Raw genomic sequence first — 26770 nt, 5'->3', positions numbered from 1 at the left:
CATGTGACGAGTGCCGTGGATCTGCTATTTAAGGATGTGCCACACAGCAGAAATATGCTGTTGAGAAAGGAGATCGCTATCTCAGAAAGCTACAGTTGTTACGGTATTTTATTAATTGTTTTTATCACTTTTATCATCATATTTTATATTTTTGTATTTTATTGTAAATTAAATCACATCAGTTTTATTTTATTTCATTTCATTTTATATGCTCGTATTTTATTTTATTTTATTGTAAATAAAGTGTTTTAGTTGCAGGATTGGAATTTGTCTATTTGAATACCGGCTGGTGTAGAAGTCTAATTTTTCAATATTTTTGTGCATTGACCACCTTGGTCAAGTGTGCCAGTTCCTGTGGAATTTAAGATCATATGATCTTTTATCATATAAATGCTGTATTTATTTATTCTTTAATAAATTTGTAGGGTAGTGTATTGTAAGAGATCCAGTAACAGCAAGTAGGGCAAAAAAAATCAGAGTGACACAGATAGATAGTAAGTGTGTACGGAGGGAGAGAGAGAGAGAACATAATGGGAAGGAGGATGGCTAAGGAGGACATGATGGAAGATAGTGAGAAAAGGTATAAAATATGGTATTAGGAAATGACTCTTGGCAGGAAAGAACTGACAGCTGGATAAAAGGTCTTAATGGTGGTGATGATATTTTCTTAACTATGGCTGTAAAGAAAACATGCATGAATTTCTTGGTTGGAATGAATTTGTTTCAAAGAATGGTAAGTTAGCAGTGGAAGTGTCTTGTGTCTGTAAATTACATGTATTAAAGGATAGTTAGCTTTCTTATCTCAAGGGAAAAATTACCACTTAATAAAACCAATTCAGTACCAAGCATAAAACCTTAGAAAACGAACCTCAAGTCACCAGTTATTTAAATTCTTGAATCACTGAAGGCTTGGGTACTTAACTAAGCAGTGTGAATTTCATGGTGATATATTCCACAGTTATTACCTCTGTCTTTCTTGCACTGATCAAATAACAGCATCCTTCAGTCTAAGGATGAAGATATTTCTGTGCAGATCCAATTTGTATCTGCCTATTTATCTACATATATGTTAATATAAAACTGTTAATCCTAAAGAAACAATAAATATAATGTACTTCTCGGGCATGCAATCTACTTGAACTTGTTCTGATGGTTGAGATCTTTTTTGTTCACCGAATAATTTGGCCATAGTATTCATGGCTACATCATTTCACATGGTAAGTCAGTTCATATTGTTTACCATGTATTATGTCTATAAAACTGTGTATTCAGGGACCATTTTGCATGTTATGCAGAATGTAAAACCTGAAATAATTTGTGGGGAACCCTTCTGCCCTCTACATGAGATTACGTAACTACATCAAAGTGGCCTTTGGCCTTTAAGAATTCCTCCAGTCTGTGACAGGATTTGAACCCAGACCTTTCCAAATGAGTGACAAGTATCAAAACTCCTATTCATCATATAGGATGGACAAGTCCCCAAAAAAAAGGGAAATGCTTAAGTATGCTAAAGATACAAAGTAAGGACTAAAATAACTTATACCTTGGAATTCCTTTCGGTGTTTTTGTCTCTCCAGTAAAATCATTTTTAGGAAACTTAATAACTGGATCTTCCACATATAAGAAATTATAATGGTCAAAAATTCTCAAGGCATCATCAAATTTCACACTAACATTTTTTGGTCCTTTTTCCATGGCAGCAGATGTAATACACTCAATGCAGTCAGGATTGCGACTATAAATAAAATTTAGAAAAATCAAAGTAAATATATTACTGAATAAAAAATTACAAGTAGAAATTTCTAAAGATTTGATACAAATTTATTTGTATTTTCAAAGTACAACAAAACAGATTATGTCCATAAAAAACAATACTAATTAAAATAGTAGGCCTGTTATCCATTTGTACATAATTAGCTATATAAACTGAAGTTTAAGCATGTTTTTTCCAAAATTTTCTTTGAAAAAAATTTTCTTTAATCTTCAATGTTTTGGCATGTAATAAACTTACATAAATGAGTATCTTGAAGAGATGGCAACATCATCAAAAGCAGCTATTTGAGCAGTGAAACTACATTACGAATAAAGGACGATATATGCAGTACAGTAAAAAAGTTTATTTAAGGAGATATCATCATCAAAAATCTCTTTACTGGAATAAAATACAGTATCATCTACACTACACACAACCTTCCTCCCTATAGCCAATACACACTTTTACCAACTACAATACACTCATACAATTTTTGAAAGCAATCCTTGAATATTTCTGCTGTTATAGCTTGTAATGCTGCCTTACATAAAGAATTGAATGGGACTGAACACTGAGCAACTGTTCAAAGCTACCAGAGACTGAAAGACATTTGCCGTGGTGGTCGCTAACCACAGTTAGGAGATGGCACATGGAGAAGAAAGCTGCATTGTCAGTGGTGATCACTTCAGCTTCATTACTGAACTATTGACTTCTCAACTGTTGTTTCATTTTTGGGAACAGAAAAAAAATTCACAGGGCCAAAGAGCATCAGGCCAAGTTCTGCAAAATAATCATTTTATGCTTTTAAAGTTTTGCTGAATGAGCAAGGAGAAAAATTGGTGAATTCTCATATAACAATATTCAACCTTGTGCAGCCCATCATTCTAGGTGCTTCTTGTGAATTGCCACTCAAATAAATTCATACGTATACTGCATTCAATTTTTGATCTTGAGGATCATTCTACTCCCACTGAAGACTAAGGGCAAGTACTTAGTGCTAAGGAATGCACTCATGTGCAACTTAGAGATAAATACCATTATATCCCCAGTTCTGCCTCAATTTAGAATTAAACTGTAGTATTTGTTTCTGAGTTGAACATAAGTCCAAGGCTTAGAACCAATTACTTGGCCTCATTCTCCAATGGGAACAGAATGATCCCATTATCAAAAATCAAACACAATAAAGAGTACAAATTTATTTGATTTTAACTTTTGTATTAAAATGTACCCCTGCAATCCTATTGTATTGTAAGGGCAAATGCAGCCCAGTTGTTGGGATTGAGGTGTGTCAGATTTTTATATGTATAGTTGGTGAACCCGCTACACATACAAATTGCATAGCATCCCCTACTCAGGCAATGCTATGAAATTTAAAAAAATATTAGCAACCAAAGGGGCTTACTGCTGCTGAGATGAGTAATTATCACCCATTGTAGCCACAACACCGTGCCACCATATCACTTATAGTATTAGGAAAAATAGGACATGCAAGATGGAATGAAAATATTTAATCAAACTGATGTACATGGGTCATAATCATACAACAGGACTGAAGTGTTCCAGAAAAAACTTATGGCCATCCCCTGATATACATGTCCAATATTTTTTATTATAGTTATGAAGTATAATAGAAAATAATAGTAATGAACTATAATATAATAGATCACATATCTGGGATTGAGGCTACAGGGTGTAGCCTTAATCTGACTTTGGTGGTGGGTAAAATCTTAGAGACAATGATTAAGAATGCAATCCAGGAATATATTTAAATAGATATGGCATTCTGAAGGACACACAACATGGCTTTGTTAAGGGTAAATCATGCTTAACTAACTTAGTAGGCTATTTTGACACAGTTACTCATGGGCTGGATGAAGGGAACAATTTCAGCACAGTTTATTGGTTGGGATTACTGATAAGATTCTAAGATGGATTGCTGAGTAGCTGCAGGGCATTAGGCAGAGGGTTGTGATTAATGGATATTCTTCAAATTGGTGTGACACTGCGGGTGGGGACCCTCAAGGATCAGTTCTTGGACTACTGTTTTTCATTTTCATAAATGACATCGACAAAGGGATAGAAGGCATAATGTCAAAATTTGCAGACAAAGTAAAGATTGGTAGAGTCATTAATGATCAGTGGCAAGCAGTGCTCCTTCGGGATGCTTTGAATAGACTTCAAAGATGGTCAGAGAAGTGGCAGATATATTTTAATGCTAATAAATGCAAGGTCATACACTTGGGGAATAGTAACCCACAAATAAATTATATACTTGGTGGGATTGAATTAAAACAATATGGCCAGATATGAAGTTTTCTCAACAGTGTACACAGGCAGCCATGAAAGTCCATGGTGTCCTATCAATGATTTATTGAACACTATCCTGTAGCGATAGGGAAGTCATAATCCCACTATATAAAGCAATTGTAAGACCCTGTTTGGAATACTGTGTTCAAGTATTGGTGTTTTATTTATTTGCCAGTGGAGAAAAAGCCTGTGGCTTCCTTGCACTATATGGTGAATACTATTACTATTTCTAAAAGTGAAAAATACAGTGGATTCTGATTGCATTTCTGAGATTGAGAGCTTTTTTTATATGGAAAACATTGATGCCATTTTAATTGCATTAATGCTTCACATACTCACAGATGTGCTAATTCAACTCAGAATATGTTTCTGCTGCTTCTCCTGCTCTAAAATTCAGAAAGAAAAACAAAGTGGATTATCACCCAGTGATGTTATATTCTGTCTCCCTCTTTGTTTTTAAAGATTATGACTACTAAAATATCGAACTTGTATGTCAAGGATAACCAAACTCTGAATCTGTGACACTTAAAAGTGTGGCACACCAAGCTACATAGGCTGGAACAATTTGTTTCAAAATAATATAACTTCCAGTAGTTCTGCACATGTCTAACACTTGGTCTGTCATTCTATGCATATGTAGTTTGACATCACAGTGTGTGTGTGTGTGTGTGTGTGTGATAGTACAGATCTCTAATCAAAGCTACATTATACTATTTTGCTAAGACAAAATAAATCAATAAGTTAGTATTTTTGTTTTTCTGTCATTAATAATGAAAAGTTTGAAGTACAGAAATTTTATTTTAACTTCACTCAATAATATTTTTTATTTAATATTTTTTATATTATATTTTTTATAATTTTTTGTAAGAAATAATATTTTTCTACATTTTAAGGGTGACTTTACACTCTATTCTGCCAGTTCAGTAAAGATCCCAATTAAACTGCTAGAAGCAGTAGCTCAAGCAAAATGAATGTACAAATACCTTTGGATGGAATTCTGCATATAGCAAATAAAATAAATTAGATATTTTATAAAAAGCATAGTTAGTGTCGAATTTTCTTTCCTTTGCACAAAAAAGAGCATGTACCTAATAATTTTGCATTCCATTTCATCCAGAAAAACTTCTGCTCTGCTTCCAGCATCCATATATAATCCACATATCTTTATATGTGATCCACCAGACTTGGGTCCAATCCTAGGCATAACTGAAGTAACCTGAGGATCCTGCAAAAAAATAATTTAATAATAACTAAACAGTGTGCTAAGAAATTTTTTGCCATAAACTATTTAACAGAAATTTTTAATACTACCAACAAAAAAATAAAGGTTTGAAAATCCTTATATGCTTCAGCATGTAATGACTTCCAAATATTCTAAATATTTGCAGCTTTTCTGTACTGTATTTAACAACTTAACATGTACCACACTATTTAAAGCATTTGGTGAAATGTAGTATCAAGCACACATGATGAAAGTTCGAATTACCAACGGTATCTCCTGTAAGATATTCTGTTTTCGAATAATTAATTTATTGCCCTGGGAAACAGTTTACTATTTGTTCTGAAGTCATTTCATGTATCCTATGATAAATAAGCAGCTTTTTGATAGTATTTTGCAAATGATATACAACTATAATAATTTTACTGCAGAAAAGTTTCTATAATTTTGTTAATCAGAGTGCAATTTTTCTTTAGACAGGATTCTCACCTCTCCAGGTTTCCACCAAAGAGACTCTAGTTTAATCACTGAGCTTAAATGATAATTCTCCAGAATTAAATCAAAAAGAAAGAGAACTACTAATGCAGGAGTGAAAAAAAATACACTGGACAGTGTATTTTTTTTCACTCCTGCATACACAAAAATACAATGTGGACAGACTAAGGTTTTACTTTCTTTCCCTTCCTGAAAGTGAGAAAGAAATTGAATCTTGGGGTCTAAACTAAATTTGTAGGCAGCAACCCTGTCTGTAGAATGGTGCTGCAGATTAACCAGTTGTAAGCATGAGCTAGAAGAGTGTTCCATCTGCAATTCTTTATTTCTCTTCAAATTACACAATAATACTGTTCTCATACACAACTCCAAAGCCATTATGATAAACAGCACTACTATAGAGATTTTTTTCTAAGCAAAAATGTTCATGTGTAATCATATACTTCATTAAGTATGGCCCCCTCAAATGCAACCACTACTGTATACTGAATTTAAAATGTTAAAATAATAATGTTTCCCTTATGCATCAAGAAAGAGGCTTAACTTTAAATGGGTTGAGTAAACTAAATCAGGTCTCCTCACAGATGTCTAACTTCCAGCCACTACAATTTTACAGAACTCAAGTCTTTCTGAAAAAAGAGTACCCACCCTTCTGCAACTCTAATTCGTTATTCTTCTCTGCCCTGTTCTAACAGATCTGCATCCTTTTTTTAAAATGCATGGTTCCAAACCTACATGCAGTATTCAAGATGCATTCTGGCCATTGCATTATAAAAAGGAATAATCATCTCTTTGTCCTTGCTGGAAAAATTCCTATATATATCATTCACAGAACTCCATGAGCAGTCCTAGCAGCCTGTCTGCACTGTCAGAGAACTTCACTGACTTTTTTTTTTTCATTCTTCACTTCTTCAAGTTTAGCACCACTCAGTGGCATATTATTCTGGAATTTGGTACTGCTACCAAAATGCAGTACCTTGCATTTTGGTAGCCATAGTTAAAGTTCAATGGCTATTTTTCAGCCCATTGGCCTAATTTAACCAGGTCTTATTAAAGTAGTATACTCTGATTACTGCCATTAACCACCCTACACACCTTTGTATCATCAGCCATTCAGGCAGTAAACCTGATATATGTACATTGGTTTATCAATAAATGTTAAAAATACTAAGGGTTTAACACTGAATCAATCAAGACCCTACTTATTACATTAGCCCACAAATAGAGTGGCCATTTTAATGGCCACTGCTCCTTGTAGACTAATGTTATGAGTTTCTGTCTCCTGCCACCTCAGCCATCCCTTTATTTATAGTAGTAACTTGTCTCCAATGTCACACTATTCCAATCTGTACAACAGTCATTCATGTTGAAGAAGATTTACTGAAATCTAAGTATATCATGTCAAAATTATTTTTTTGCATCCAGTTCCTTTGTGACTATCTCATAGTAACTAAACAGATTGGTAAACAAGATCTCTCCTTAAAATATCCATGCTGTGATTGCCATGCAACTGCATTCCTGTCAGGATGACTTTGCATTCTCTATGGGTCTCCACATATTTTTCCAGCAGAAAACTCTGTGGAGTCATTTTGTGAAATATTGAAATTTTGTAAAAATTAAAATTGGTATATAAATTCATTAAAATATTACTGTGTTTCTTATTATTTTAGCTTTATTTCCCAATGCTAAAATCAAATTATTCAAAAAAAAAAAAAAATCATAAATTCAAATTGAGGAAAGAGAATAGATGTGCAGAAATATGCCAAAGCCAGCAGTTAATTGATTGCTGGAACAAATTTTCATCTGTTATTGTGGAAGTTGATAGCTTAAATAAATTTAAGGAAGAACTAGACAAAGTTTTGAAGCAAATAGATGGGTAAAATAAGATGTGTTTTTATTTTTGGCTGATGCTGTATAAGCTTGCTTTCTTGCATTATATGCCTCTACTATTTGCTAATGCTATTTTCAAAAATCAAATAAAATTTTAAAAAATTTGCAAAAGAAAAAAATATGTAAAGAAATTATAATTAAAAAAAAAAAAAATACCTGTTGTTACTACAAATAGAGGAAATAACATCCTCTACATCTATTTATTAATTATTTGATTGGTTTTATCAAATTCTGGACCCCGAATTCCACAGAAATTCTTCAAGTCTGCTTTTGTAAGCAAATCAGACATGTGAGGTCAATAAATATTATCTCCAATTTCAAAGCTATTTTCATGCTGCCATCTATTACAAACTGTATATACAATTAGATGGAAACACAGATAAGAGATACCAGCATATACTAGAAAAACTTTGAGACACTTTGTATACATTAATGAACCATTGTTTGAATCAATCTTCAAAATGTAGATTATGAACTCTGGAACCCACATATGAAAACCACAGATCTACATGTACATTACTGAAGGAGTTAACAGTCTGTTCCATTATTTTCACTACCACAGAAGTAATGCTTACAGATTTGTAAAAGCACAATTCACCCAATGATTTCCCCTTTGTGAATAGGAGAGACCTCACCCAAATTAAAGGATGTGCTCATATGGCCAAAGGTTTGCTTACCTCTTTTTTCTACTTTGTTTAATATAATTGGATAGATTACATTGACACCAAGTATCTTATCCTGAGGCTAATTATCCTGTTATTTCCATCCTATTCCTTATCATAAAATCCTTTAACTCCCTATTAAAATTAAGCATACTTCTGGAATCTCAATCCCTAAAAACTTCTTCACATGTAATATAGAGCCAAAATATTTATTCACTTTCTGAATAGCCTGTACAGGATCATCAATAGTTATACCATTCATACCCAATGGACCAATGTGGTTCATTCCTTCTGTTCTTGTGTTAACATAAGCAAAGAATTCTTGGATATTTTTTCTTGTGTTCTTAGTCAAAGACTTCAGTCTGCCTAACCATCTTAGTAACTTGATTGCAGACTAGTTTATACTTACTGTAAGTGTCTATTACCCTGCTAACTATCCCATGCAGTTTTCTTCTCTGCCAATAGTCTCACAATTCACCTAACAGGTCTACATATTCAGATATTCAGGTATACATCCAGAACACTAACTGTTAATTAGTATAAAAAGCTTAGTTGCTGCTATGATCTCCTTTGAACATTTCCATTTAGCATTTCTTACTGACATCAGTTAGTCCCACTGAAAAGAATGTAAAAAATGTCTAAGATTATAATCACTTTGCAAAAGCAGAGCCCCTTCCCTTTACATGTAACAGTAGTTACAACTTCAATTAAATCCCGCACATCAATATACTATGATCATTGCCATCTAGTGGTTCCTTTAAATGAGGATTCTTAATACATAAGAGTTACTGCCAATAATTGGATAATGAATATTGCATCCGAATATTGTTAAATATAATTTATTGTAAATACAGGCAAATATAATTTATTATAAATACATAGTTATCAAGATTCCAGTTTTCATTGTGTTTTATTTCTACATAAGGTTGGTGAAAAACATTTAAAACTACAATATTGCATCCTGTTTCCTTTTTAAATGTTGGCATAGAAACAGTCATTCAGTCAATTCAGAGATGCTCTGCTACTGAGTGAGTGACCAACTAGCAAGTTTCAAGATATGATATTCAAACCTTATCTTGGGACTTGTGGTAAGAAATGATAACATGTTCAAATCTACTGGCCAGTCTATGTTTTGTGTAATTGTTTTCATTGTACCCATCATTTGGCCTATAACATGCTCATACATACTGTCATTATTCTAGTTGCCAGTGGCGTTCTGTTTTAGAAACAATGTACTAAAAGAGAGCATAAACAGGAACGCATGCTTATACACTTATGATAGTAGCACAGTAAGTAAATTTAATGAATTTGAAGTATTGGCCAAGTCATTACATGTGAACATTATAGGAATATTGAAAACATGGTACCACTTTTTAGGAATATTATAGGAATATTGAAAACATGGTACCACTTTAAGATAGGGAATGCAGAATTTGAATATAGTGAATACACTGTGTATGTACAGAAAGGACAAACAGGACAGGAGAGGAAAGAGTTATGCTATTCATAATCCTATCCCAGTCTATATATTTGTTTGTCCATAAAAGGACCTTTAGCAAACTCCATAATCTTCACGAACTTTGCTTTCTAGGCTACTATATGTCCAAAAGAAGCTCTTTTAAGAATCTAAAAGAGCTTCTTTTGGACATATATTGATCTTTTAGGATCAATTTCTATCAATTACTTTAGCATATTTATTTTCATCCATCCTATACCATACAATACCATGGTTTAGATAGAGAAAGAGATTTTAGGCTGGATTGAGGAATAAAGAATTTCATCCATATAAGACTAATTTCAGTGACATGGCCTGAGCAAAAATTAAGATTAGATTTAAACCAAGAAGAGGAACAGAAATCATGAACTATTTTGCATTGTTGTAATGCCAAATTTGTATTTTGTATTTTGGGATATACAAGGCTAAAAATGGCCATGGAGGAGAGAGACTCCATTGGAAAAGAAGATATTTAGCTCCTCTGTTTATGCCCACCATTACACTATTAGTCTGTGTATTTCTCCAAATTAATCATTTTCCAATTCCCCATTAATACTGTTCTCATATACAACTGCAAAGCCATCTTAGTACTGTCTCTCTCAATAATATTGGCAAATATTCTTGTATCCATCTTAGTACTGTCTCTCTCAATAATATTGGCAAATATTCTTGTACCTCTTCTATGTAAGTGTATCCCATTATTGTAAAAACAGTTCTTCTCTTAACAGGTGCAGGCCATGCTGAAAAATATTCTGTCCCCACAAGCCTTGCACAATTTCTCTAGGGTCAAATTGACTGATAAATGCTCTCATCATGCACTTTTACTCCCTCCTATTTCATCTGAGTAGAATTCCAGACAATTTCAAATTTAGCCCTAACTGGTAGTTTTGTCTGAATAAATACTAAATATCATTAGTATTTACATTTGCAACAGTATCACCTGTTGTATCCCCTGATTAATTTTTCCTCTGTCAGTGACGTCCTAGTCCCATTCCACCTTTTTGCATAATATAGTTCTTATTTTCCTGATAACAGAGTGGTCAACAGCAGCTACTTCCAGCTGGGCCAGCACCTTCAGGCAGCATGATCCCACCATGCTGCCTGATGCTGGAAAGTAGACTCCAGCATTAATTTGTGTGCTAAGTACTACTTACTTTGACTATCCCCCCCCATTTTTATTCCTTCGAGGGGAATCAGCAATTTTCTTCAAGCACTTGGCTTAACTTCACTCTCTTTGCATCAAAAACATATAAAACATCTCCTGTCAGCTGTAATATGTCCTGCAAAAGTTAACTCATACATGCAGTGCCTCATTCATAGGAGAACTCCCCTAAGCAATTTCCCCCAAACCAAAGCAATCTCTTTTTGCTCTGCTATTCTAGTTTGAGGCATGATTTTAATTAAAATTTAAACTACAGCACTAATCTCAATACTAACACAACATTAAGAGATTTGTAAGTACATAATAACACTACACTACACTACACTATTCCCAGTTATTACAGCAGTATGTATGCATTATGCCAAAAAATTACATTATGTATCTGGATAAACAGTCGGTTCTCTTTGTCTTTTGACTTCTCAACTAAAGCATCAGTCACTGAGGCTCATTCTTTCTCTCACTCTTTTATCTACATCCTTCTTCCACTTTCTTCATTATTTTGGAAAAAATCAGGCAAGTGCAATTGGATAATAATTTGGAGAAAGGGATATGTCATTCATTTTAGGAACTGGATATGAGCAATTTCCATGCAGAAAGAAAAATAAAAGTAGAATAAGAGAGTGCAAAATGGCAACACAAAAACAGGAGTGAGCAAGCTCTGAAGCACAGATTTTGAGAACAAATGAGACATATTGGCATCAAATTTTTTCAGGATTCTTCTAATGGTCTTTTGATACTATTGCACATGGAAGACTGCTGTGCAAATTGCAGTGTATGGCATTAAAGGAAAGCTGCTGCTATGGATAAAGGGATGGTTGAGTGGGAGAAGACAGAGAGTGGTAATCAATGGACACTGCTTTTTATGGACTAATGTTATTAGTAGAGATTCATGGGGTTCCGTGTTGGGCCAATTGTTGTTTTCTATATTTATCAATGATATTGACAATGGTATATCATGATTAATATCCAAGTTTGCAGATGATACAAAGGTTGGCAGGGTTGTTAATGACAGTGTGCTACTGCAATAGGATCTAGAAAAGTTAGGCAAATGGTCTGAGAGATGGAAACTGAAGTTTAGCATTGACAAATGCAAAAATACTGCATATGGGTAACAGTAACCCCAGAGTAACATACCAACTGTGTGGTACTACGCTCAGTAATTTTGCAGTCAAATATGAAGTTTCTGGACAGTGCACACAGGCTGCCAGAGCAGCTCATAGGGTCATGTCAATGATACGCAAAAATTTTGCTAGCAAGGTTAAGGTGATTATCCATTTGTATAAGGAAATGGTTAGGCCACACCTTGAGTACTGCATACAGGTCTGGAGGCCTCATTTTAGGAAAGATGTAGAGCTGCTATAATGAGTACAGAGAAGGGCATCAAGATTGGTGAGGAGAACAAAGGGTTACTCTAACCAAGAAAGGTTTAAGTTCTGCAAATTTCACCATCTGGAGACTAGGCATCTGTGAGGTAATCTGATTGAGGTTATAAGGCCTTGAATGGTTTGAGCAGGATTAATGCTGATGGGGTTCTTCCTCTTGCTCAGATTACAAACTTGAGGGGGCATAAACTCAAATTGAAGAAAGACAGTTGTAGAATAGATGTGTGGAAATTTGCCTTTAGCCAGTGGGTAGTTGATTGTTGGAACAAACTTCCATCTGTCGTTTTGGAAGTTGATAGCTTAAATAAATTCAAGGAAGAACTGGACAAACATTTAGAGCAAATGAATGGGTGAAATGGGATGTAGTTTCTTCTTTCTTGGTTGATACTGTATAAGCTTGCTTTCTTGCATCATATGCCTCTACTATGCTGATGCTGATGATAATTTCTAGAGTTCTGATGAGAGAGAGAGATTTGTCTCAAGAATCTCACTTAAGCCAGAAATTAGTATTGGATATAGTGTAGTGGAAGAAAAGTGAGTAAACTGTGCATGTCGATTTAATTCTGAGTAAACATGAATGGGTGTGACACAAGTTTATATTTATTCATTGTTGTTTATTTATTTATTTATTGCGATTTCTAGTTATATATTATGCTATAAGATGGATTGGATGATCAAATGCAATTTATATGAAAAAGAAGGGCACTTGCAGGTTAAAATTTCTGCCAACACTGTTCAACAAGGATTTTGTCACATGGATTTAAATATATAAGTGATTCTATAATAAGTAATTTACATTCATTGATGACTGAATTATGACCACCTAATTAATACTGTGTTGGGCCACTGTTCAGAGCTGCTATTTGCCTAAGCATTGACTCCACTAGATGTCTGAAAACATCCACAGGGATCTGCAGCCAAGCTACCTGCAAGGCTTTCCATAGTTTCAGATGACAGCTGCATGTCCATATGCCTCATTTCTAGTTTCAAAAAATCCTCCCACAGGTGTTCAAGTAGACTGATGTCAGGTGAATTTAGAGGCCAATTAATATGGGTAATATCTTCAATATGTTCCTTAAACCATTTGTGCACAGCATAGGCCCAATGATACAACACACTGTTGTCTTGGAAGATCCCATTTCTGTCTAGGAAAAGTGCACATGGTCTCCTAAGAGCTGCTGGTAGACCCCCACCAGTGAAACGTTGGTCCATACACACCAGGGATCCTAGTTCTTGCCAGAAAAACATGCTCCATATTAAGCAACCACAGCCACGTGCCTGGATAATGAGCACTATGCATGGGTCCATGGACTCATGTTGTTTGCTTCACATATGAAGGCATCCATCGGTGTGTTGCACCCGGTATTTGAACTCATCCAAACAGCACATCTGTTTCCAATCCTCCAGTGCCCAACCAGTGTGTTGTTGACATCACAGCATTCACCACTGATGATGATCAGTGGTAAGGAGAGGATGTCACTTGGGTTGTTTGCTGTGGTACCTCATACATCTGAGTGTGCAGTGCATTGTCATTTGGGATATTGTTCTTGTATTCTCCATATTGTATTGTGATGTCAACTATCGCACAGTGACCTGCCATTGAGCTCATACAACGTGATGCACCTTTCGTGTACCAAGAATATCCACCTTGTGTAATCTTTTACAGTTCTGTCAGTAGGAGGTGGTTTGGCCCATTTGACACTGTTCTTTGTACACCTTAACCTCAGTGGGCCATGAGCAGCTGACAAGACATGCCATTTCTGAACAAGCTCTCACAATTATGCCCTTTTGAAACCCTGTGATACCTTTTATTACATCCCATAACTGCTACTTTATCACTTTGACTTGGACCAGATGAAAATTACCACTACTCTAGTGTAGGAAGCTGTTCAGATTTTTATACTGCTCGCTATCATCATAACCCATTACAGATGAGGGTGGTCATAATTCAGTGATCACTGAGAGTATATATATATATAAATGATTCTTATAGTGATTTGAACACCGAATCCAAAACTTCTTGGATTGCCATCCAACAGACTGCAGTATAATGCACAAAATTAAATGAAGAGATAGTTGCTGTGCTCTATCCAGTATGCAAGTGTGGTTACAGTGTGTCACAATGCACTATTAAATTGTTAATTTCTGTTTTCCATTTTACAGTTGGTAATACAACATCAGTTGTTCAATATATTCATATGAACTATTCAGTTCTCAGCTCATCTAATTTCTTTTTCGTTACAGTGATGTCATTGTAGTGTGGTATCTCACACATTAACAAGCTGGATAGCTGCTGTTCTCTGTGGTAAGTTTCTGATGAATGAACGAAAAAGAAACATGACTGCTTTAGTGAAAAAATCATATAAGTTGCACTTCAGGTGTGGCATAGGAAATCAACATATGCCTTGAGCTCTTCATATTTGCTTTGTAAGTTGGTATAAATCAGAAGTAGTAGTAGTAGTAGTAGGGGTATGTGATGCAAGAAAGCAAATGTATGAGCTTATGCAGCATCAGCCAAAAAAAAAAAAAATCACACCATTCCCTCCAAATGCCTGTCCAGTTTCTCCTTAAATTTATTCAACCTATCAACTTCCACAACGTCAGATGGAAGTTTGTTCCAGCAATTAACCACCCACTGGCTAAAGGCAAATTTCCGTACATCTATTCTACATCTCTCTTTTCTTAATTTGAATTTATGCTCCCTTAGGTTCGTAATCTGAACAAGTGGAAGGATCCCATCAGAATTCAGCGTGCTGAACTCATTCAAGGCCTTATATACCTCAATCAGATCACTGCGCAGGTGCCTAGTCTCCAGCCACTGCAATTTGCAGAACTTAAGCCTCTCTTGGTAAGAGGATCCCTTCATTCCCCTCACCAATCTTGTTGCCCTTCTCTGTACACGCTCAAGTAAATCTACATCCTTCCTAAAATGAGGCCTCCAGACCTGTACGCAGTACTCAAGGCGTGGCCTGACCATTGCCTTATACAGAGGGATAATCACCTCCTTTTCCCTGCTAGCAAAATTCCTATATATCATTGACAAAACCTCATGACCTGCCCTGGCAGCCTGTCTGCATTGCTCAGAAAACTTCATATCTGCCTGCACAATTACTCCCAGGTCTTTTTCATTTTCTACCACCTTAAGTGTAGTACCACACAGTTGGTACGTTTCTCTGGGGTTACTTCTACCCATATGTAGTACTTTGCATTTGTCAAGGTTAAACTTCAGTTGCCACTTCTTAGCCCATATGCCCAAATTATCTAGATCCTGTTGCAGTAGCACACTGCCATTACTGTCATTAACAACCCTGCCAACCTTTGTATCATCTGCAAACTTCGACATTAAGCCTAATACACCTTCATCAATATCATTGATAAATATACAAAACAACAGTGGACCTAACACCGAACCCTGTGGGACTCCACTAATAACATTAGTCAATGAAAAGCAGTGTTCATTGATTACCACTCTCTGTCTTCTCCCACTCAACCACCCTTTTATCCATTGTAGCAACGTACCCTTAATACAATACTGCTCCAATTTGTACAGTAGTCTTCCATGAGCAACAGTGTCAAAAGCTTTCCTGAAATCCAATATATGATATCAAAATTATTTTTTGCATCCAGTTCTTTTGTTACCACATCATAGTATCCAATAAAATTTGTCAGACAAGACTTTCCTTTAACAAACCCATGCTGTGTCTGAATTATTGCTGCAGTCTTGTCTAGATGATCCTGCAATGCATCTTTAACCAGTAACTCCATCATTTTACCCGGAACAGAAGTTAAACTAACTGGTCTGTAATTACTCGATAAGTGGATAAGTGGTTCTCATTCTACTATGTCTTTTGCTGTTTCCATGGTTTGGCTCGAACAGAGAACTCACATTTCAAACTGTTGCATCTGCTTGACCAAAATATCAGGATTTTCATCCAAGAACAAAAGAAGTATTGTTTATCCCACTGAAGAGTGGGATAAACACTGAAGTTATAAAAGATGCACCATAAAGTACTGAAATTGATCAAGATTTTGAAATACTTTGTCTTTATCCAGTGAGTGGTTTATTGCTGGAACAAACTTCCATTTGTCGTTGTGGAAATTGCCAGCTTAAATAAATTCAAGGAAGAATTGCACAAACTTTTGGAGCAAATTAATAGGTGAAATGGGAAGGTTTTTTTTTTTTTTGGCTGATGCTGTATAAGCTTGCTTTCTTGCATCATATGCCTCTACTAAAGCTAATGCTAATACTAATACTAACCCTTTCAACTAAACCACATTTAGTTATACAGTCAGAACTGAATGACCTTGTTAAGGAAAAAAAGTTCATAAAAACATTTGTATGTTCTAGGATCCTAATTGTAGGAATCTACTACAATAGGGTACAAATAAACAGCTTACTGAGAAAAAACAGTTAATGGAATTTATTTGTACTGATGATGACAATTTCACTTACTGTAATAATGGTAAAGTCCTATGAAGACCCTCTGTTCAATGGGGCGAGTGCTGAAAATTAAGCTTATATCTACAATCCAGTAGAACCGTTCATTGATGCATCTAAACAGAATCTGAAAAAATACACTTTTCAGCAAGTAACCTCATGCTCTCGAAGACAATATTGATATTCCCAAGATGATTTTGTGCACAAAAAACAAAAACCAGTATCTGCAACTAGTTTACTGCATATTTATTTTTTCCTGGTGATACTTAATTTTCATTTGTTTTTGATTTTACTTAGCCTTCTATAATTATTACAAGTTGTTTTAAAACTCATGCCCAACCTCATATTACACCTGTATTAGGCTTTTTTGTGTTTTAACTTTTCAATGCTTATGTAGCAATAGTTCATTGAAGTACTGCAGCTATTAAAAATTTTTCATTGCTACTTTTAATATAACGTCTGCAATTAAATGGTTAAGCAGTTATGAATACATTGTATGTCATAATTAGTAACTATTTGGTTATCTGGTACTGTTGAACATCAAGCAATTGGTTGTGGTGTAGAAAGTCAATAAACAGGGATCAAAATTTTAATGTGTGTGAGAGAGAGAGAGAGAGAGAGAGAGAGAGAGAGAGAGAGAGAGAGAGAGAGAGAGAGAATACTTACAACAAAAGAATAGTGCCTTTTTGAAGAAGCAATATAATCATCATTGACTATAACCATCACAGGACCAGCAACAGAGTCTCCTATAAGGCCTGCTGTTAAGTTATGTGGACTTTCTACTTGGCATACAATCCTGAAATGATACATATAATCTATTTCATTAATAACTGTCTTTCATAACTGGATAAACAATACAGAAACTGTACATAAATTCTTATAAACAAATATTCAGAAGGTTTATTAATTTTGTATCAATTTGAGGTGTGGCAGAAAAGTTTCCAGACTGGTGCAATAAAAAGAAGACAAAGTGAAGGAGCTCAAAAATGGTTTTATTTTTATTTAAAGTAATCATCACCTAATGCAATGTGCTTATTACAACATTCTAAAAGTTTAAGAAAAAGAGTTGACAAAGGCATCCAAAGAGATGATGTTCAGTTCAGTGGTCACATTTTTCTTTATGTCCTCAATATCCTGAAATATCTTTATTTCTAGGGCGTTTTCACCTTGAGAAAGGGGAAGAAAATCACTGGTTTTCTTCACTTTTCTGGTGCTAGAGCAGGAGAGTACAGTGGACGGTTGATCTGTAAAATTCCACGTTTCTGACAAAACATGGCATTGTACCCACTTCCTTTTTCTCGAATTGTGACTTCAACTGGGAAATGTCTTTCAATAGTCTTTGAAGCACCTGTATGTAGAAAGCAACATTGACTTTCTCCTTTCAAGTATAAATTCCTTGTGAATCATTAACATTAGTAGAGGCATATGATGCAAGAAAGCAAGCTTATGCAGCATCAGCCAAAAAAAAAAAAAAAAAAAACCACTCCCATTTCACCCCTCCATTCATTCCAAATACCTGTCCAGCTCAGCCTTAAATTTATTTAGGCTATCAACTTCCACAACAAAAGATGGAAGTCTGTTCCACCAACCAACTTCCTGCTGGCTAAAGGCAAACTTCCGCACATCTATCCAAAAACTGTCTTTCTTCAATTTTAATTTATGCCCTCTCAGGTGATTATTCTCAGCAAGAGGAAGAATCCCATCAGCATTGAGCATGCTCAAACCATTCAAGGCTTTATACACCTCAATTAGATCACCTCGCAGGTTGTTGTTGTTTGTTCTTTGGTTTTTTAAGGAGCATTAGCAACTAAGGCCATATTGCTCCGGGATATGCAGTGGTCATTCCCTGACCTTTCTGCATCCTCCGTATTTGGTGGTGACGGGCTCGAACCCCAGTTTAATCAAGAAGCGTGTGCTACGCACTGCTGCTCGTTCCCACCTGGCTACGGAGGCGCCACCTCGCAGGTGCCTAGCCTACAGACACTGTAACATGCAAAACTTAAGCCTTTCTTCATAAGAGCAACCCTTCGATCCATTCACTAATCTTGTTGCCCTTCTCTATACTCGTTCCAACAGCTCTACATCCTTCTTAAAATGAGTCCTCCAGACTTGTATACAGTATTCAAGGTGTGGCCTTACCATTGCCTTATACAAGGGGATATCACCTCCTTATCCCTGCTAGAAAAATTCCTGTATATCATTGACAAGACACCATGAGCTACTCTTGCAGACCATCTGCACTGCTCAGAAAACTTCATATCTGCCTGCACAATTACACCCAGGTACTTTTCATTCTCTACCACTGTCAGTGTATTATGACAGAGTTGATATTGATATGTTACTCTGGACGTTACTGCTTCTCATATGTAGTCTTCAAATTAGTCAATTAGTCAATGTTAAACTTCATTTGCCACCTCTCAGCCTATCTGCTCAACTTTTCTAGATCCTATTGCAGCAGCATGTTGTCATTAGTGTCCTTAACAACCCTGCCAACCTCCATATTGTCTGCAAACTTGGACATTAAGCTTGATATACCATCATCAATATCATTTATAAATACAGAAAACAACAATGGACCCAACACTGAACCCTGAGGGACTCCATTAATAACATTAGTCTACAAAAAGCAGTGTCCATTGATCACCACTCTCTGTCTTCTCCCAGGTGACTCTGTAGCCAGGTGAGAAGGAGCAGCAGTGCATAGCACACGCTTCTTGATTAGACCGGGGTTCGAGCCCGTCACCACCAAATATGGAGGATGCGGAAAGATCAGGGAATGACCATTGCAAATCCCGGAGCAATATGGCCTTAGTTGCTAATGCTCCTAAAAACCAAATAACAAACACGACTGTCTTCTCCCACTCAACCATCCCTTTATCCATAGCAGCAATTTGCCTCCAATGCCACACTGCTCCAATTTGTTCAGCAGTCTTCCATATGCAACAGTATCAAAAGCCTTACTAAGATCCAAATATATGATATCAAACTTATTCCCTGCATCCAGTTCCTTTGTGACCACATCATAGTATCCAATCAAACTGGTCAGACAAGACTTTCCCTTAACAAAACCATGCTGTGTCCATGTTATAACTGAAGTCTTATCTAGATGATCCTGCAGTGCTTCTTTAACCAGTGCCTCCATTAATTTTCCGGGAACAGAAGTTAAACTAACAGGTCTATAATTACTTGTGTCACCCTTTGATCCTCCTCTGTGAATTTGGGTCACATTTGCACATCTCCAGTCCATGGGTACCTCCCCTGAGTCCAAGGAAGCTCTCTTAATTATGGCTAAGGGTTTGCTTATTTCCTTTAATATAACTGGATAGATCCCATCCACCCCGGGTGCCTTTTTTATGTTTATCGTCAACAATTTCTCCTCCACTTTCCTCTCAGTTATTACAAAATCATCTAGCTGACTGCCAGAGTTTAATTCACCTCTGGCATTCCCTTCCCTGAATAACTCCTCATGTGTGAATGTAGATGAAAAATACTCATTTAGTTTGTTAGCCACCTGAGCAGGATCATCAACAGTTGAACCATCAATATCCAGTGGACCAATCTGATTCATTCGTTTCCTTCAAGAGTTTACATAGGTAAAGAATTCTTTGCTGTTTTTCTTTGCATATTTGCCAAAGATTTCTCATAATCTGCCTTTGCCTGCCTAATCGCCTTTGTGACTTGGTTACAGACCAGCTTATATCTATCATAGGCTTCCATGTGACCCATTAATTTATATGTATCCCATGCATTTTTATTCTCTGCCTCATGTCTCATTAGTTCATCTGACATCCATTTAGGCCTAAACCTTGAACAATATTTCTTAGTTGGTATGTAAAGGTGGTTAGTAGCTTCCAAGATAAATTCTTTGAATGCCTCCCATTTTGAATTTGCTGTTGGTAACATCATCAGTTGGTCCCACCATATAGAATTTAAATACTGTCTCAGACCACCATCGTCGCCTTTACAAAAGCAAAAACCCTTCTGTTTACCCCTGATGGTAGTTACCTCTTTGAGTAAATCCCACTTCAGCACACTGTGATCACTGCCTCCTAGTGGTTCCTTTATCTGCAGATTCTTAATGCATGAAGAATCACGATTTAAAATCAGATCAAGAGTATTACTCCCTCTATTTGCCTCCCGAACATGCTGATGTAGAAAACAATCATCCAATAAATCCAAAAAAGTCTTGCTAGTGTGTCAGTGACCAACCCACAAATTCCAGTCAATATCTGGGAAATTAAAATCCCCCATTATAAGACTCTCTGATTTACTGGACCACTCTATTTCCCTGTACAGTTTTTTATTATACTCATCGGAGTCATTAGGCCTATACCACACTCCTACTCTCAATTTTGATCTCCCAATGCGTATGTCATACCAAACTGACTCGACACTGCACTGTCCAGCAATGTCGACTGGCTTCACTTCCTTGGATTTTATGTATTTCTTAACTAATAGCATCCCTCCTCCCTTCCTATCCTGTCTATCCTTCCTGTAAACATTGTACTCCCCAAATCCCAGTTCTGCATTCCTTATATCTGTGTGACACCATGTCTCTGATATCCCAACAATATCTGCCTTTGATGTTTTGAGCAATACCTCAAATTCATCAAATTTATTTACCAAACTCCTAGCATTGGTGTATACGCAAGTATACGTGCATTTATTCCTTTTCTTAGATACCCTAACACAACCCATGTGTTTACTCTTGTACCGCAATGACGCCCAGCAGTCTCTGAAATAGCCTGCATCTTGTTTTCCAGGCTGCTGCTCATTCCAATAGAAGCAGTGCATGAATCACTTTCACCTCTACCAGTGGTTACTGTTAATCTATTAGTCCTTGTTTCCTCCCAATCTAGCAGTTTTAAGACCCACCTAACACTATCTCAATATACCCTGTTTGTCAATAAACATGATCAGCATTCATCTTGATCCTAGACTTCTGTAAACGAAACTTTTTGTGATAGATGATATTGAAGTCCACTGCATGCTGTGACACTTTGTCTTTGTACAGAAACATTGACCACTCGTTTCAAGTCAAAATATAGTGTAGGTAATTAGGATTGTCTTGACAAGTCTGGATGAAGTCTTCACATAATGAGACTCTTCATTACTTCTGCTCATCTGTAAGGCTGTGTGGCACAAATTTTGCATACACACGCCTTCCTTTTTCCTAAACCTTTATGCAGACTTTGACAAATCATCTCCTTATTCATATCCAACTCATCAGTCATCATTCTGAGGATCAAACAATGATCTCTTGTCACAATTTCCCAAACTTTTATAACTTTATCCTAATTTCGAGAGGCTGATGGATGCCCACTTCTTGGGTCATTGCAAGCATCCTTACACCTGTCTTTGACCTGCTTATTCCATTCAAACACACTAGTACAACTTAATGTTTCATCACCATAAATAGTTTTTATTGTTTCATATGCTTCTATTGCAAATTTTCCCAGTTTAAAGCAAAATTTGATAATTGTTCATTGCCCATTGCAAAATCATGTCATAGAACATTAACACTATTAATGAAACTGGTTGTAATTTGCAATCTTTCAGCCCATTGGACAATCTCTGTATCATCATCTGTTGGAAGAAGTTTGAACTATGACATAAGACTTCTTCAAACATATCGAACATGACTGCAACAGCACCAGTCCAGGAACGTTATTGCCACACTTCTTGTGAGTGTGCGCACACACACACACACACACACACACACACACACACACACACACACACACACACACACACACACACACACACACACACACACACACACACACACACAATTATTTATAGACATAGCAATTAGAACCATCGCAACAAAATCTTAGATCTACATTGAAATCTATAAGCTGCATGCAAATACCAGTTTCATACTGGAAGGTTAATTTTAAGTGGAATGCTTCAACAAATTATGTATTCTAAAACAAAAGATGATCAGGATGCGTAGTATACAAATTCATAAAGGCTCTAATTTTTGTAAAGCAATTCTATGAAGAATAGGGAAAAAAAGCTAAAACATATAATGAGACCAAATATTAGGTGCATTTGATTTCCACATATTCTACTTAAGAAACCACAATTAAACCTTTTGGCTAAAAGAATTTTTTTTTTATATCCAGTATACAATTATTCTTCCTTAACTTAAGTAAGTGTACTCTAATTTGTGCCACGATCAGGTTGATCAGGTTACTATGCTCAAAATTTGGAAAAGAGAAACTGAAGTTGTCTCTGCAGGAATACTTCCTTTATACTAATAACTAACCTTGTTACTATTTCACTAGGATCCATATCCTTCCTGAAATGGGGGGGATGGGTTTCTAAAGCTGCATGCAATATTCAAAATCTAGCATAATCAATGGTGCTTTATATAATTCAAACAATGACCTTTTTCTCCCCACTAGCAAAATTCCTGTATATCACACATAACATGCCATATGCTGTCCTGCCAGCCAGTTTTCAATAATAACAGAACTTAATGTCAGATTATATACAATGTAAACCATAGGTCTTTTTCATTACTAACTATCTTAACTCATATCCCCCCATTGTAACAAAAGTGGTCACACAGAATCTGATATACTTTTTTTTATTTCTGAAAAAAATTTGATTTTGAATTCTATCTCGAATATATTAATTGACTGTATTAATTATTATATGAAATTTTTAATGCTTTAAAAAATAATAATAAATTTTATATTTTTTATAGCTATAATTTTCAACAAATCAAAAATTGTATTAATTCTGTAAATTAATAAGAAATAAGAAAGAGTTCTTATAGAACCCTTTCTTTAAGGTTGGGCCTTACACACCCAGTAAGTTCAGTATTTTTAATGACTTTTTCTACACTTTTTTTCTTTATACTGCCTTTTTCTATTTTTTCCCGTTCATAAAACTATTAGTGCAATACGAGGGTGATACAAACGCTCCGTCTATACTCAAATCCTATCGCTATTTTTGCCTTCTTTTGAACATCTTTTCTCCCTTTCCCCCTTCCCTAGAATTTACCATTCCCTATACCATTTGCTTGTCTATACTTTTTCATGCACTTCACATACATTTGTATTATATTCCACATTACACTTCTGTAAATTTGTATATATTTGTATTTATTTTAATTTAAATTTTTACACTGCATAGGGACGACCTTGTCTACTAGTATTATGATAAAAGGCTGCATATTTGCCCCCCTTTTCTAATACTACAGACAAGTTTGGAAGCACAGATACGTGGTCAGGAATAGTCCCCTGATGAATTTCCTGGCTATGTATCATTTTATATGTGTGTGTGTATATTTGTATATATATACACAGGGTGTCTCAAAAATATTGGTACAAACGTTTACGGGAGGTAGGTAACATCCAAAGGAATGTGAATTGCATAGGAACCCATAACTGGAAACATCACGGGAAAGTAGTAGCAGAGGCACAAGAAGCAGAAATGACACAAGACAGTAATTAGTGGCAAACATTTATTTATTTGACATAATATTAACAATGGAGTACGAGATGGATGCATTTCATGATGTTACAACAGATGCTCGAAGATTCCACCATGAGACGCGATGCATGAGTGACACCGATGCAGCATGGATTGGCAGACATGGTCAAACACAACTGGAGTTTCTTTGACAGTAGCAGCAGCACAGACGAGTCTCGCCACGAGATCCATTTCCGTCTCCACAGGCGATTCATACACGATAGATTTCAGGGCCCCCCACAGAAAGAAATAAAGGCTTGATAAATCAGGTGAGTGTGGGGGCCAGGCAGAGGGTCCACCACGGCCAATCCATCGACGCCCAAAACACCTGTTCGAATTGTCACGAACACACCTTCCATAATGGGCAGGCGCCCCGTCATGTTGAAACCAAATGTTGCATCTCACATTTGCTGGAACATCGTCAAGTAACCCTGGTAGAACTTGTTCAAGAAAGATCCGATATTCAGCGGAGTTCATGCGGGATGGTAACAGGTATGGGCCGACTAAGCAGGCACCGACCATACCTGCCCACACATTTGTGCCGCACGGGGGCGCACACCGTATGGGTTGTCGTGAGCCCACACGTGAGCATTGTGCTGATTGAATAAGCCTTCCTGGGTGAAATAAGCCTCATCCGTGAACAAAACATAGGCTGTAAAATTCAAGTCTTGAACAGTTTCTTGGAGAAACCACTGCGCAAACGCCACATGTGCAGGATGTTCTTGGGGGAGCAGTAACTGAACCCTTTGGAGATGAAAGGGGCGTAAGGAATCGTCGTGCCAGACACGCTGTAAACTGCAACGAGACACTCCTAAGGCAGAGGCAACGGCACGTGTGCTGGTAGTAGGATTATTCTGGATGGCATTCAACACACTTTCTTTCATGGCGGGAGTTTGCGTCGAACGTGGTCTGCCCGCACTACTCCTGTTACCTCTAAATGACCCATAATCGCATAAATTTTGATGCACACGCACAAACAAATGGTGGTCCGGTACATGTCTGTCTGGGAAGCGTTCTCCATAAATTCGTTGAGCGGCTCGTCCATTGCCCTCCGCTAATCCATACACTAGGTGCATGTCTGCCAGCTCACAGTTCGTATATCGATGCATGCTCTTCGTGTGGCAACTACTGCTTGAATGAGTAAACCAGAAATTTTCCCTCTCCTCTCACGAACTGATGAACAGTGCTGTGTACCGACTTACGGTGACGTTTCCGGTTATGGGTTCCTATGCGATTCACATTCCTTTAGATGTTACCTACCTCCCCTAAACGTTTGTACCAATATTTTTGAGATACCCTGTATATGTATATATATATATGTATATGTTTTTTTTTTTCCCTCAGTCCCAGTTCATTTTTATTTTTGCACTAGGTTTTTCAAATTCTTTAACCTGTTTAACCACTACTTCACTTCCACTTTCTACTATCCCTTAAACTTCTCTTAGTTCTGGGACCTTGTGTATTTTTCATTTCCATTTTCACAGACACTTTATTTATTCCACAAACCACACATTATTTATATCCGTTTGCTTCTTGTACTGCTGCACTGCACGTTTTGGAGCATTAGACATACTATAACTTTTGTTATTTTGCCTTTTTCTGCTTATTTTGTTTCTTAACTGAGAATATATATATATATATATATAAAGTAATAAGAGGAGAAGAAAAGTAATAAAAGAACAGTAAAAATAAAACAGACAAAGTATGAAGATAACTAATAAAATTTGCATAAGATCAAATGCAGATGTTGCCACACAACTTAAAAAACCGGCTTCTCATCGGGTGCCAGAATTGCAAGCAAAACAGCAACACCATGTCTTCATTTCTGATGTAAACCAAAAGCCAATGGGTAAAAAGCATAACATAAATGAAAATGAGAATAAATATTCTCATTTTCATTTATGTTCACTCTCTGTCTCTCTCACTTTCTTTCTTTAACTACATTTAAATTTAGCAACCAATATAAATGAAAATGAGAATAAAATTTATCAACCAATATAAATGAAAATGAGAATAAAATTTAACAACCAATATAAATGAAAATGAGAATAAAATTTAGTTACCAATAAAAATGAAAATAAGAATAAAATTTAGTTACCAATATAAATGAAAATGATAATAAAATTTAGCTACCAATATAATGGAAGATGTAAAACTGAAATTACTAGATTATAAAGGAGAATTTTTTAGAAAATGGCTTGTGAACTTTACAGTTGGAAAAATGAAGAAGCAAAATTAAAACTGGAAATAATAACAATAACTGAAATTTCTAGAGACATATAACATTTTAGCCTAACATAATTTTGAAAACATAATTAAAAATGAGTAGCCTACAGAAGTATAAATGGATATGGAAACAATGACTTAAATATATAGAGATATTAGAAATATAGTAATGTAGACTAATAATAACTGAAAAAGATTCCAGGTTTTGCTATTATTTATTTTTATATTTCATTTTATTTCCTTTTTACTGCAAGCTGTT

General features: G+C 35.9%; 1 protein-coding gene across 1 annotated transcript in view; it reads right to left on the bottom strand.

Moving 5' to 3' along the window:
• Positions 1 to 26770, bottom strand: part of LOC150080683 (plexin-A2-like) — a 221690-nt gene that overhangs the window by 35944 nt on the left and 158976 nt on the right. Inside the window, exons 15-17 of the mRNA XM_090381092.1 lie at positions 17467 to 17596; positions 5149 to 5285; positions 1544 to 1735 (exon numbers count right to left, since the gene is read on the bottom strand). Of these exons, the coding sequence (XP_090237218.1) occupies positions 1544 to 1735; positions 5149 to 5285; positions 17467 to 17596 (459 nt within the window). The remainder of the gene's footprint in view (positions 1 to 1543; positions 1736 to 5148; positions 5286 to 17466; positions 17597 to 26770) is intronic.

Source organism: Mastigoproctus giganteus, chromosome 9, assembly GCF_048544385.1.
Source record: "Mastigoproctus giganteus isolate SK-2022 chromosome 9, ASM4854438v1, whole genome shotgun sequence".
In the NCBI taxonomy this organism is placed as follows: Eukaryota; Metazoa; Arthropoda; class Arachnida; order Uropygi; family Thelyphonidae; genus Mastigoproctus; species Mastigoproctus giganteus.
The sequence above is the reverse complement of the archived record's forward strand: the minus strand, read 5'-3'. Positions and strand labels throughout refer to the sequence as shown.